At 37.8% G+C, this 14,538-nt stretch overlaps 1 protein-coding gene across 10 annotated transcripts in view; it reads right to left on the bottom strand.

The window, feature by feature from the left end:
* RAPGEF2 (Rap guanine nucleotide exchange factor 2) overlaps positions 1–14,538 on the bottom strand; it is a 259,251-nt gene that overhangs the window by 146,098 nt on the left and 98,615 nt on the right. For 9 of the 10 annotated variants that reach the window (XM_054484381.2, XM_054484385.2, XM_054484386.2 and 6 more), the window contains exon 4: positions 4,225–4,308. In XM_054484381.2, coding sequence (XP_054340356.1) covers positions 4,225–4,308 — 84 coding nt within the window. Of the gene's footprint in view, positions 1–4,224; positions 4,309–8,124; positions 8,144–14,538 lie in introns of those variants that run through there. The other variant, XM_063664250.1, reaches the window with a different exon arrangement.

The raw sequence follows: 14,538 nt of genomic DNA, 5'->3' as shown, positions 1-14,538 counted from the left end.
GACTGATAAATTAGTAGAAAAAGGCTCTAACTCAACGAGTTAACATAAAACCTAGGTAAACTATCTCCTTCTTTAACAAATAGTCTAAAGAGCTAGATACACATTTAGAAATACAGTCTGAACCTATCTTTAATAAATTCCTAGCCTTCTGGAAGTCAGCAGGCAAAAAATAATATATTGGTTCATTATCATATTGTGACTTTATTAGGAAATAAGCTTCATCATTCATAGAATGGAGTAATTTTAGACAAAATTTTAAATTCCACAATTTCTATTACAATTTTTTAAATATACTGATTTAGGGTAATTAGGGGCAATGAAAATTGTCAGTGTTTTCCTATCCATTATGTACAATAGCATACAGCAAAGGTACATTAGAAAACCATTTCTAAATCTGCAACCTCATAAGATAATCTTCATCCATTGCTTTCTAGCCCCACAGCTGTTGCAAATGATGCCTTTGAAAATATTATGTAGGAAAAACTCCTTCTTCTTACTACCCTCTGCCTGTCAATTATTTTAATAAATCAACCTACAATGACTATGAGTGTAATCAGCACCTCATAAAGTTATGCAGCACACAACCTTACAACAGAGTGTCCACAATTGCTTCACTCATAGATCTGAAAAAACACATCACAGTTTGCACTGTTTCTATATTCACCTATGGCAAATATTCTCTCTCACCCCACACACTCCATTCTTAAATTACCTTTGATAGCAATCTTCCATTCATACAAAGAAACTGAATTCATTTTAAATAAGACTTTTAAGAAAACAATAACTATAAATTGTACCTTGCTTCAATACAAACTGTAATTCAAATAAGAGTTCAGCTCCATCTGAAGGCAACAATATATGTAACAACATAAAATACATGGCATTACAGGCACTTGTATAAATATCAATGTTTCAAAACTTGACAAATTTCTAGTAGATTAAAAATAAAACTCACAAAAACAACATTCATAATCACTGAAACTGCTTGAAGTGGAGAAGAGTGAGCAAGCTGTCACTGACAGTCACATAGGAATTCATAAGCTCTACAAATCTTAACAAGGAACAATACTCATGTTCGAACAACCAAAGTAAAAATATATACCCAAACCACCCTCATCTATGTAGGAAGATAACAAAAACAAAAGAAAAAAAATTAGAAAAACATAAAATGCTGACTTAAACGTCAACTGAGGATTTCAATGAGGCTAATTAAATCTGGAAGCCAAATGACAGATTTTCTGCCATATATATCATCCTTTTCACTGGATGAAATCATGTGTCAAAACAATTTCATAAGAATTCATCAAAAATATAAAAATGTTGTTCAAGCTACTTTGGTACTTTCAAGGTGAATTACCCGTCAAAACGAGTTGGCACTTTCAAGAGAATGCTCAGTTGACTTATTATATACTGATAACCAATTTCCAGGCTTACATGATAAAAACGTGGGGTGAAGAATAATCTGTAAACTAGTTGTTTTATAAACTGGACTATCAGTAATACCTAATCCATATAGAACCTCAATATTTTCTGGGAAGAGAAATATATATTGAATCACTAACGCCAATCTTCAACATAACACCATTAAACTCTTTCTCATTAAAACAATCTCAGTCCTACTATTCCTAAGGCAACATCCCCAAAAGAAACAAACAACTTGGACAGTGCAAATTGTCAGCAGGTGCAACATGAAGGAATAACCTATATATAGTACTGGCTTGTCATTCCGTCGGAACCACCATTCCCTCTTTCACCCTATTAAAGTACTTACTGGCAAGCACTTGACATCCAGCCAGAAAAAGAATAACTTATGTCATCTTTTAAAATAATTAGACGTAGAGTCCAATGTGCTCAAGAAATAAGTCTGAACTGCAAGAACTCTTTTTTCTAGAATAGCAGTCTTCTTAACATTAAGTTCCCTTTCCAGAAGTTAGAACAAGCTGTTACTTGACTACTTGATAATGGCTGGTAGTCAAGGACGACCACTACTGGCTTCTTCACCGTTCTAGGGTTTCAGTCTTATGGATTTAGTTTGTACAACAGACCCTGTATTAAGATGATGATAAAGTCACAATCAGTGCTCTTTTTAAGACATAAATTTCAAATTACATTTGCTACAGCATTATTTATAATAAAATGTATCCTTTAAAATTATTAACTAAATTGTGGAAAGTTCAAATAACTGAATGTTAAATAGGCATTAAAAGTCATAAAGACTAAATCTTTTTATAAAGAATTTTTAATATTATAAGGCAACACATATATTCTTTAACCAGAATAAGAAAGACATTAAATTGTATTTGAAGCATGATCTTAAATACAAGCATATAACTGTAGAGAAAAAATACTATTAAAGAATGATTATCTTGGATGAGAGGATTTTAGCTGATGTTTCTTCATTTTTTAAAATGTATGTAGTAATTACTACTTTTATATTAAATTATATGTAATTTTTAAAATATGCCAATGCTTAAATACTATTTGCCAGCACCTTCTTTTAAGTTCAGAAATAGAGTCAGACAGAACCTCCGAAAAGGGACCAAATAGTAGGTCCTGAGTCTGAAGGAGTGGAAGAGCTTTACGCTTCCAATGGAGACATTCCTGCAGAAAACAGAATTCCTAGAATTATCGAAGCTGCCTCACAGGGTCACTCTAGGCTTTCTAGGCAGATTTCCAGGAGGTACAACCACCCTCCATCCTGTATTACCATCGTTTCCTCATTCATAAAATACAGGTAATAACTGTACCCACTTCAAAGGAGAGTTTTGAAATCATTTAATATATACAAAACATTTAAAATGGTGCCTGGTAAATGGAAAATACTGTAAAAGCTTAGCTATTTTGTCATCATTCTTTTATTACTATTATTTTTCCTACTACAATTATTACTATCTCTATTACCACCACCGCCGCCGCCGTCAGCATCATTTCTAAGACTACTGCTACTACGGGAACAAGCAGGAACAGAGCTTCCCTCCCTCATGTGACCATTTTCCAGAGAGACTATGTTGGCCAATTTGACCTCAAAGAAGTAGAAGGGCAAAGAGGCAAGAGAATCGCACCCGAGATTATTTTTAATTAGATGCAACGTGCCTCTGGCACTCCTTCACTAGCATTCTGGCCACCAAAAGCTCATTCTACTCATGTCAGCTACCACACCCAGGCTGATCTTTCTCTACAGCATAAAATTACCTCTCCTTGTTTCAGACTCTGACCTTTTATAAAAATTTGTTCACATCTTTCAAATAGATTCTTAATATGACCCTGACCCATTCAGAATATTTATCAACAAGACATTTGAATATTTTTATAGAAAAGCTAAGTGACAGAAACGGGCAATCCCCGTACTTTAGTCGATTCAAATAAAATATTTATTTAGTAATTTAAAATAAAAATACTTAAAATTTTAAAACCTTTAGTAAAAATTATTTACTTGTGAAAAGTACATAGAAACATAACTACTGAAACTCAGTAGCTGACACCCTTGGGGAACCTGAATCTAGGCAATCATGTATGTAACAGATGAGCCCTAACCCTTTCTGGCCACAGCTGGTGGGAACAGAGGAATACATCCACCCCAACACAGGCAAGTCAGATTGTATCCTGAGGAATCTAAAGACAATACCAGCACTGCAATCAAACAATGTAAACATTAGGCACATAAGGCCGTAAGTGAGTAGTCAGCACATACAAGCCAAACAACACAGGGAGAAAGGAATTAACAGCCCTACAGAGCAGGTAGCCAATCCACAGACAAATGCAAAAATGAAAGGCTATATGGTCTTGAGAAGCAAAAAATGTCAATGAAAGTCCCTGGCTTTCCATTTCTAGTCCCATGTGGTCCTAATGAACTTTCTTTGCCTCTCTTTAGATGTTTATGAGACTGCCTGCTATACTCTTTAAGTTAGTCCCCCTTTATCTACGCTATCTTGAGCTGATTTTATTCCCTAGGAGCAAATGTGCCCTCAACACAGCTGACATGATCATGTAACAAATGCACATCTCATCAGTATGTTTTCTGTTCTTGCCCTTTGTTAAAGAGATTGGAAAAGTATATACAAAACAAAGTTATTTGTTAAAGATTCATGCATCAACACCCCAAAGTACTGTCTTGCTTTGTATCAGCAGAAGAGAACACAGGAAGAGGAAAGAATTTTAGAACTCAATTCTGCAAAAGAATTTCAAGCTTCATGGATAATCTATTGTAGAATGTCTATACAATACCTGCTTCTTGGAAGAAACATGGATTCCTTGATGAACACGGAACCAGAAAGAAGGATATACCAGCAGGTCCCAATATCATCGGGGCTGAAAAGAAAAGGCAACAGAATCAGATGGTTATCTATAACAACAACAACAAAAAATTAAAACATATAGCACAAAGTGCAGCACCCATATTACTTTTAAAATAATAAAGAATAGCATAAAACACATTCATAAAAATACCATTATTCAACTACTGAAATCATTTTTACAAATTACTTTATATCCCTGAAATACACCAAATATATTTATTAGTACATTTAAATGTTTCAAATGTTCCTTAGACCTATAGCACCTACCATTCTAAGTTTTTTTACTTTTTTTGAACATGAAATACTTTCACTTGCTTCATAAAATGAAAAAATACCCAGAGCTATCAGTGAAACTTACTATTTCTAATCATTTTCCCTGTCTAGCAAGTTCTCACATTTCTCCACTATTTCTTCGGTATTCTTTTAGAATTTCTTTATGTATATGCACACAATAATGGACATATATTCGTATCCCTCCCACCATCTTTCTTCTTTGTTACAGAAAAGACAGCACACTCTACACAGTTCTTCTCTTTTACAATAACTCCTAGAGATCTTTTCATCAAAAGATAGCTTTCTTGAGCATTCTTTTTACTGCTATAGAGCATGTATGGATGTGCCATATTTGACTTAAGCAACACCCTACCAATAGTCATTTCCCATTGTTTTCAATATTATACAATTATATAAAAACAAATAAAAACTGCAATAGTAATTTTGTACATACAGTAGTAGGTGGAAGAAGGGCAACTGTTGGGTCTAGGAGCACATACATAGTAATCTTGTTAGGTATTGTCAAACTGTCCTCCACAGGTAGTTAGCGATTTATATGCCTACCTACTTCCCCACAACCTTACTAATATAGTTTGTTATAATTTAACAAATATTAACAAATTTTATGTGGAAGGCTTTTCTGGATGTTTAGGATATATCAGGGAACAACAACAAAAAGATCCCTGCCCTCATGGAGATTACATTCAAGTCTCATAGAGAAGACATTTGAGCAAAGGAGGTGAGTTAGCCACGTGGATCCTGAAGGGAGCAGCATTCCAGGCAACAGGCAGGGAGGATCAGGAGTGTGAGTGCAAAGGCCATGGGCTGCCACTGCCTCGCAAGGTCAGGGTGACTTTAGCACTTTTTGGATGTTTTGCCAGTCGGCTTGGTGAAAATGATATCTCAGTTTGGTTTTCATCTGTTTTTCTTATAAGACCATCTTTTTTAAGTTCATGAGTCATTTCTATTTTTTTTTTGTAAAATCACTTCATAACTTTTAACTAAGTCTCTAATTACTCTAAGTCTCCAATTAATTGTGAGGGTTTTTTTTTTTTTTTTTTTTTTAGCTGGGCGTGGTGGCTCACACCTATAATCTCAGCACTTTGGGAGGCTGAGGCAGGCAGATCACCTGAGGTCAGGAGTTCAAGACCAGCCTGGCCAACATGGTGAAACCCCGTCTCTACTAAAAATACAAAAAAATTAGCCAGTGTGGTGGCTCACGCTTGCAGTCCCAGCTACTCGGGAGGCTGAGGCAGGAGAATCACTTGAACCCGGGAGGCAGAGGTTGCAGTGAGCCGAGATTGTGCTACTGCACTCCAGCCTGGGTGACATGGCGAGAGACTGTCTCAAAAACAAAACAAAAAAAAATTGTGAGATTTTTTTTTTCCTAGGGGTACTTTATAAAAATTGGCCTTCTGAAAACATGAGCTGTGAATATCTTTTCTCCCAGTTTGCTGCTTACCCTTGGACTTGGTTTATCGTGCTCTCTGCCATGAATAAGTTATTTTATCATATATAAATTGCATCAAATTTATTAGTTAGGACATAAACTCAGCTACTATTAAAACAAAAATCTAAACATAGCAATGGCATAACATAACCAAGGAGGAAGCTCATTTCTTTCTCACACACAAAATAGTCTGAACACTGGAAGTTCAAGACTGATAAGATGTTTCCACGATATTGGGAAGCCACACTCTTTCTATTTTGTGGTTCAGCCGTCCTCAACCCATGGCTTCCATCTCATATTCTAGGGTGACAGGTCCAAATCTCATCCACCACATCCACGCTCCAGCCAGTGGGAGGAGTAGAAAGGAAGCACAGAGCACACCCCCATTTCTTTCAAGAGTACATCATGGACGCCGCATACTATGCTCCTCTCAGATCCCCATGAACCATATGCACGTTGCAAGGGAGTCTTCAGCAATTTCTGCCAAGTCCTTGTTTTGTTTGGTTTCTGTATTGTGACATTAAAAAGTTTTTAGAAGACACTAAATTCTATTTACAACTCTGAAAAATTACATTACTTAATAATGTCAATCACTATCACCTAATCATTTTCACTGTGCTTTCTGCTTCCAAAGTGAATCAGCAGTGGAACATCTTTCCCCCCAAGTCCATTCTTCACCAAATTCATGACTACTTAGCTCAACAGCAATGCCTCAAGAAAACATAGAGGAAAAGCACTGTCAAAGAGTTCAGTTTGAATGCAGAACCATAAAAATAAAAACATTTCTCAAGTGAAAATGCAAAGTACTTCAAAGAGTAATTCATATTTTTGTCTCCTCAGTTTTTAATCATTAGCTCTTGCAACCAGCAATCATTCGTCTGGTTTGTGAAAAAAACTTATTTGTCTTTATTAATATGACAGCATTATTCTCAAATTCTGAATTATGCCAAGTAGAACTGCTATTCCAGACTCAAAACTAGTTTAATAATTTTTAAATAACAAATGGTGAAACACTAAAACAGAAAGCGGGGAAAAAAAATACTCTGTAAACTTTTTAAAATCTGTTTTTACAGTGTTCCATTTATCACAAAAAAGGTTGGCCCAAGGAAATAAAATCTAGAAAAATAGGAAATTAAGGTAGATTGCCACTTCCTAACTATGTGGCCTGGGGCAAGTTACTAGAGCTGCTGCAAGGATTAAATGAACAGTTCGTGATCATTAAATGCAAATAATTATTCAGTGACAACTAATAGAGTTAACATGTTAGAAAGTACAATAAATGGCACCATGATCTAGATTATCTGTGACAGAGAAAAACAACAAACATTAGCTGGCTTTTCAATTATTTCATGTCTGTCAACTCTGAAGGCAAAAATAATATGGACAAATTAAGTACAAGGCTTACAAACTCAGCTCTCCTGGCACTGATAATAAAACACACTTGAAGTGAAACGCAACCAGTGTTCAAAGTCGGTAAAATACTGTGGCAGTGAATGCTCTAGCATCCTTACCACCCATCGATTAGTCTATATTTAGGGTTGACTCTTTATATCAGGAAATCCATGGGAAAGATTTGAGGATGTCAAGGTAAGTGGTAATCTCTACCACTTATTACAATTTTGTTTATCTGATAGATAGGCTGTTTCTCTACATTCCCCAAAGAATCCAAAGTTAACTTGCAAGAGTTATATTTGCTTTAGTAGGCATTTGCAGAGAATGACCATTCAATCAACATTTATTAAATTCAGTGAGCATTTACCACATGCCAGGACACATATGATAAGCAAAATTTCTCTCAGTTATCTCTTCTAAGGATTCAGATTTTGGAAAAGTAAGTTAATTAAGAATACATAGTTAAGAAATGTAAGAATACAAAAAACAGTGAATCTTATTTTACAGATGTTCTGGAAATAGTTGTAAGCTAGAAAAACCCCTCTCCTCTCCTCCTATCCATCCCCCATAGAATTCATGTTTAGTTCCTGTTATGAAAATTCCTTGCTGAGGTGTCAGCATCAAAGTATGTTTTATTTAGTCTTACTAGTCTAGAAAATTCCCCTTACTTTATTAGAAAGCACTGAACTAACCACACTTACTCTTTTCACTTACAATCATGCCTCAGGCAGGCAGAGTTTCCATGTGGGGTACAACGTGCTTCCCTTCAAGGTCTGCAAACACTTCTCCTTTCCACAGTGCAGCTGTCACTGGAGGGTTTTTACATGTGTATATAAAAATGGGAAAGTGATGGTTTTTTTTTTTTAAAGAAAAATGAAACTGAAATTATGAAAATAGTACTTAGTAGTAGCAGCAGCAAATTGTTCAGTACTTAAAGGATAAGCAAATTGGGACCTCACTTCCAGGCAATTAAGCTGGTTAAGAGAAGACTGACAATAATAATAGTACAGACGGTGCCGAACTTCCAATGGTCTGACAAGCTTTTTTGTCTTTACAACACACTCAACTTCCAGTACCACAACGATTCGGCTTTTCATTTTCAGTAGAATATCCAATAAATTACATGAGGTACTTAACAGTTTGTTATAAAATAGGCTTTGTGTTAAAAGATCCTGCAAGGCCAGGCGCAGTGGCTCATGCCTGTAATCCCAGCACTTTGGAAGGCCGAGGTAGGTGGATCACGAGGTCAGGAGATCGAGACCATCCTGGCTAACACGGTGAAACCCCGTCACTACTAAAAATGCAAAAAAATTAGCCGGGCATGGTGGCGGTGCCAGTAGTCACAGCTACTCGGGAGGCTGAGGCAGGAGAATGGCGTGAACCCGGGAGGCGGAGCTTGCAGTGAGGCCGAGATCGTACCACTGCACTCCAGCCTGGGCGACAGAGCGAGACTCTGTCTCAAAAAATAAAAATAAAAAATAAAAAATAAAAAAAAAATCCTGCCCAACTGTAGGCTAATGTAAGTGTTCTGAGCATGTTTACGGTAGCCTAAGTGTATGTGTCGGTTCTCACACTGCTATAAAGAACTACCTGGGACTGGGTAACTTGAAAAGAGGTTTAACTGGCTCACAGTTCCTCAGGCTGTACAGGAAGCATGACTGGGGAGACCTCAGGAAACTTACAATCATGGGGGAAGGCAAAGGGGAAGCAAGTATGTCTTACCATGGCGGAGCAGAAAAGAGAGCAAAGAGGGAAGTGCTACACACACGTTTAAACCACCAGATCTCATGAGCACTCATCCACTATCATGAGAACAACACAGGGGAAATCTGCCCCCATGATCCAATCACCTCCCACCAGGTCCCCCCCCAACGGGACAATAATTTGACATGAGATTTGGGTGGGGGAACAGAGCCAAACCGTATCATTAGGCTAAGCAATGATGTTCAGTAGGCTAGGTACGTTAACTGCATTTTGGCTTAGGATATTCTCAACATATAGTGGGTTTATTGGGATGTAACCACATCGTAAGACAAGAAGTAAGTGTAGTGGTAGTAATAATAATAAATATCTAAGACTAACACTGAGATTCTATTCTATCCATTAGTTCTCAGGCCCTGATGTGCAAATGAATCATCTAAGATGTTAATTTAAAATGCATCTATCCCACCCAATTCCCCAGTTTCTAATCATTAGATAGGAGATCCATCAAAGTGACTTTTAAACAAATATCCTGGATGTTTCTTACATATGGGGCTGGCCAACTCTGAAAAACTTTCAGAAAAATGGTCTCAATATGAAGTCCCAAGAAGAACAAATGGCAGGAAAAAAAAGTACAACTTTATTAATATCCATGCAACTAGGTACATGCATTGTATTAATCAGTGCTATTTTAATTTTTCCTCAAATAATTTTTTTTTTAATTATGAGCAAATGAGCCCCTTCAAGTGTTGCTGAAATGCCAAAGCTTAATCCTGAAAGAACCCTGACTGAGGATTTCCAAATAACCTGACACTACCAGTACTGGGCAAAAAAGAGAAATCTGAAGACTAAAGAGGTTCGTATACGAAAGCAGTACTTGCGAGTCTCTCAAATGAGGGGAATTCACGCTTACAGAATCTCAGAATTTGACCACAGGATCTTGAGCTAGGAACCACAATGGACAGCTGATTTGATTTCAATACATTTCATCCTACAATGGACAAAACGGAAGTCACAATAGCCCTGGTTTGTAATGAGAAACTCTAAAAGGCTCCTGGTTTCTGTTTTTCATCAACAGGAAGGAAATTAACGAGGCCAAACAAAACCAAATACAGACCATTATAAAATGATCAGTTCACCTTCCAATGTAAACAGATAGAAAGCCTCTGGGACAATCAGAACTGTATGATCCCCACTGAGCATTATCCCAAGTCTAAACAAAGAATAATGGGCATGAGGGAAATACTTGATCTGACCCCCTCACCTCTCCCACCTTCCTTCCTACTACCCCTCAACATAACCTGCTGCTCCTGACCGGCTGCTTTCCTTCTGTTCCTTCCAACTCCGCCATGCTGTTCAAGATGTTTACCTCTCTCCATCTACCCTCTACAACCCACTGTACCTTAAGAGATGGCTCAAAAACTACTACTTTAAGAAAATCTTCCCACTCACTGTTTTCCAAACTCTAAAATACTTAGCCCATCTAATTTCATTGTTTTATGTTTTTCTGTAATGATTTCTTATTCCTGAGCGTCTTCTTCAAACTACAATGAACTTCCTTTCAAGGCAGGAACTGTGCATCATGCCTAGTAGAAGCTGGGAAACATTTCAGTGATCATTTGCTCAGGTAAATCGGATCAGATGACATCCTTCTGATGAACCCCATGGTCGTTCACAGGAGAAGGTCCAAACCCCCTGGCAGAGCCCATGAAGGAAGCAGGAAAAGGCTGTGCAAAGAGCGCAGGTTCTGGAGCACAGATTCCTTCTTCCACACTAGCCACGTGATCCTGGTAAAGTCAAATTCTGAGATTCTAGTTCCTCAACTGCAAAATGGAAGACACTGATGCCTTCTTCACAGAGCTCCTTTTATTTAATGAAACAATATATATGCAGTGCCTTGCATGACGGGTACAAAAAGTACCAGTTCTCTTCATCTCCTTTCCTCTCTTACGATCATCTCTGAAAGGACCAACCTACAGCTTTGCTTTCTGCTCCCAACCCCAACATTCCTTATGCTGCAAACTTCATCCTGTTCGGCCAGGCCACACATTTTTTTTTTTCCACCTATGCCACAAAAGTTTTGAACAAACCTGCAGTCTAGCTTCTAAATAGTATATTTTCTCTTGTAAATTTATTACTCATCCTTCTAGTTCCAGGTTAACTATCACCTCCTCTGAGAAGTGTTTTGGTACATTTCAAGGAAAGTGAGTCACTTTCTTCCAGCTTCCCAGTGCCCTGTGTACATGCTCACGTAAAGCAGGTGCCAGAGCGTCATAATTATTCACATTAGGAGTTTCTCCTCAATAGTTTTTAAACTCCTCTAACTCTTAAGTACCCCCAATATATATACTACATAACGCTTGATTGGCACTCAAATATTTTCTTAATAAGTAAATTAATGAACTGAATAGACAGGAACCCAGGTAAGGTATTAAAGTGTTTGAAAGTCAAAGATGTCAACTTCAGTTTACCAGTAAATGGAAAAATAGAGCCAGGATCTAAGAGCCTCCTCGGCAATATCCTAGAGATCCACAAGGTGGCACTCTCTCCATGGGAAAGAGCTGTGTGTGCCGCTCCACATTTTCATTTAAGGAGGCAGCCAGTAAATGCAAGCGATCAAGTTGAAGATTTTCATTTAAGGAGGCAGCCAGTAAATGCAAGCGATCAAGTTGAAGTTGACAAGGAAATTGAAAGAACAAAAAACTACTAAGTCCAAAGAAAACTGATTAAATCAGCAAAGACAATTATTAGAGGGCAAGAAAATAACTGTGAAAATGCTACTTCATTCAGCTGTCAATACAACGTGAAAACTTAAGTGAGGCCCAGTCAGCCAAAAAGGTTGCTCATGGAGGCCAGGCACAGTGGCTCACGCCTGTAATCCCAGCACTTTAGGAGGCAGAGGCAGGTGGATCACCTGAGGTCAGGAGTTTGAGATCTGCCTGGCCAACATGGTGAAACCCCGTCTCTACTAAAAATACAAAAATTAGCCAGGCGTGTTGACGGGCGCCTGTAGTCCCAACTACTTGGGAGGCTGAGGCAAGAGAATCGCTTGAACCCAGGAGGCAGAGGTTGCAGTGGGCCAAGATCGTGTCACTGCACTCCAGCCTGGGAAACAAGAGCAAAACTCTGCCAAAAAAACGAAGAAAGAAAGAAAAGCCAAGGGGGACTGACAAGGAGAGAAAAGAGAGTTGAAACAAAACAGAGTGGCAGGCGTTGCGGAAGTGGCTGTGGGCAAAGGATGCTGATCCTAGAAGACCATCGGCTCAAAACAAGACTCGCAACAGCCACAAACATGGCCATCTAAGTTTTGGGGGGTTTTCGGGAGTGGAGAAGCAATAAACAGAAACAGAAAGAATGGTGGCCATGCAAAACCTAAGCAAACTGGAACTAGAAGTTAGTGCTTTCCCAGATGATCCTGACAAAATATGAAACAAGGAGGGTGTATAGGATACAAGAGACTCCTCCCACTTTAGCAGAGCAAGTGCAATACGACCAAGCCTGAAGCGGCCCAGGGGAGTGAGGAAGCTCCTCTGAATGCTTCACATGGGCAGCATTAACAAGGTCATTAAAACAGAGAAGCAAAAAGATGGCAATTGCTTTGTGAGTAAGAATAGGCAAAATGTCCAGAAATAGTGGCTGAGCTGAGCACACGAAACAGCTATCTGAGACAGGTTGGGTACAACTGAGAACCACATATAGCATCAAATACCAATTTTGGTGCTATTTTAGAACAGTCACTTTATACTATCCAGGATGTAATACCACACAGTATCACATTCAAAGGACAAAGCTGTTGGCATCTGGAGAAAAGGAGACAGGAATCATCATCGAGGGCTATTGATCCCATGCCTATAAAACAAGAAAGCAAAATAAAATGAAGACTAACAAAGGTTCCAATAACTACGTGGAGACCACCAGGAACTCCAGAGGGCCAGCCACCCGTGACCAAAAAATAGAAAAACACCTTTATTTTCCTGTATCTGCTGTCTCACCAACACCCTCCAACCAAAAGATAAAGGGACAACTTCCCAAGCTTCTCCCTCTTCACAGCCTATCATCACATTCTGGGGGTTCCCCTCCCAAGTCTCTATCGAAACCCTTTGCTACAGTTCAGGGTCCCATTTTTGCTCACCTACACTGCTGTTATTACAGACTTCTGGCCAGCTTAGACTTGCGCTCTCAAATATACAATTATGCCAAAAAACCACAGTGAAAATTACTTATTTACAACAAATTATCCTCTATCCTTTTATAGGACTCCAGCAGACAGTTGAGATCAGAGGTTTTCAATGTCAAGAGCCCTTGGGATTTCAAGGCGTGCAAACCTCTTTCAACCATAATAGCTACTGTTGTTGGGCTGAACAGGATTTTCTATGAACAAAGTGTTCCATGGCTTCAAAAAAATAAGTTCTAACAATGGCCACCTTCCAATAGACAGATGGCTTTCCAGATACACAATAATTTTAATCTTTTTCAGAAATATATTACACCATTTCTGTTACTGGATTTATTACAGTTTAAAAATTTGTATATTTTTACTCCTCTGATGGAGCTCTGAACTATAAGCTGATAGACAAAGTCTTCATTATTTATTTTTGTATAGCCAAATGGCACAAAGCAAGCTCACTAGATAAATTAATGCAACACAGCACAGTAAACAACCCCAACAATGATATCAAGCCACAAGAAATATAAAGTGCATGTACTAAAACATGAAGTATACGCCAAATTTTAGAAGGAGCCCTAACAAGAATTAAGGGCTTTGGTATTTACAATTTCCACTGTTGGAATACTGATATTTTATTATAAAATGATATTATTCATAATACTGAGTTATATGTAAATATATCAATTATACATAAATTCCCACAATAAGAAAACAAATGACATTTTTAAAGTAGAGGGTAATTTTCATTCTATTTCTTAAAAGTTCTAAATTGTGAGGAAATTACTTCATTTATAATTAAAAACTCTGAAGGAAGAAAACACCATTTTAAGATTTTCAAAAAAAATCCTTATTTTCCAAACAATAGCAATTCATTTACAAGGAATTGCAACCAACAAAACAGGAAAAGTCAGTAAGATCAATAAGAACTCTGAAAACTGATGAAAATATTAAAGACATTTCATCTTTATACTGAAAATATAGGTGACACAGCAGACATCCTTTTTTTTTAACTAGCAAACAATGTAAACTACTAAAGAACCAATAAAGCCAGATATTCTATAGGCTCATTAATGTTATCATTTTTTTCATTATTTATTATTTTTATTATTGTTTTTGAGACAAAGTCTCACTGTCGCCCAGGCCAGAGTGCAGTGGTGCACTCTTGGCTCAATGAAACCTCCGCCTCCCAGGCTCAAGTGACCTTCCCACCTCAGCCTCCTGAGCAGTGCTGGGACCACAGAGGTGCGCCACCGCACTGG

Source organism: Pongo pygmaeus, chromosome 3 (genome assembly GCF_028885625.2).
Source record: "Pongo pygmaeus isolate AG05252 chromosome 3, NHGRI_mPonPyg2-v2.0_pri, whole genome shotgun sequence".
Lineage (NCBI taxonomy): Eukaryota > Metazoa > Chordata > Mammalia > Primates > Hominidae > Pongo > Pongo pygmaeus.
This window is presented reverse-complemented; position numbering and strand designations above follow the sequence as displayed.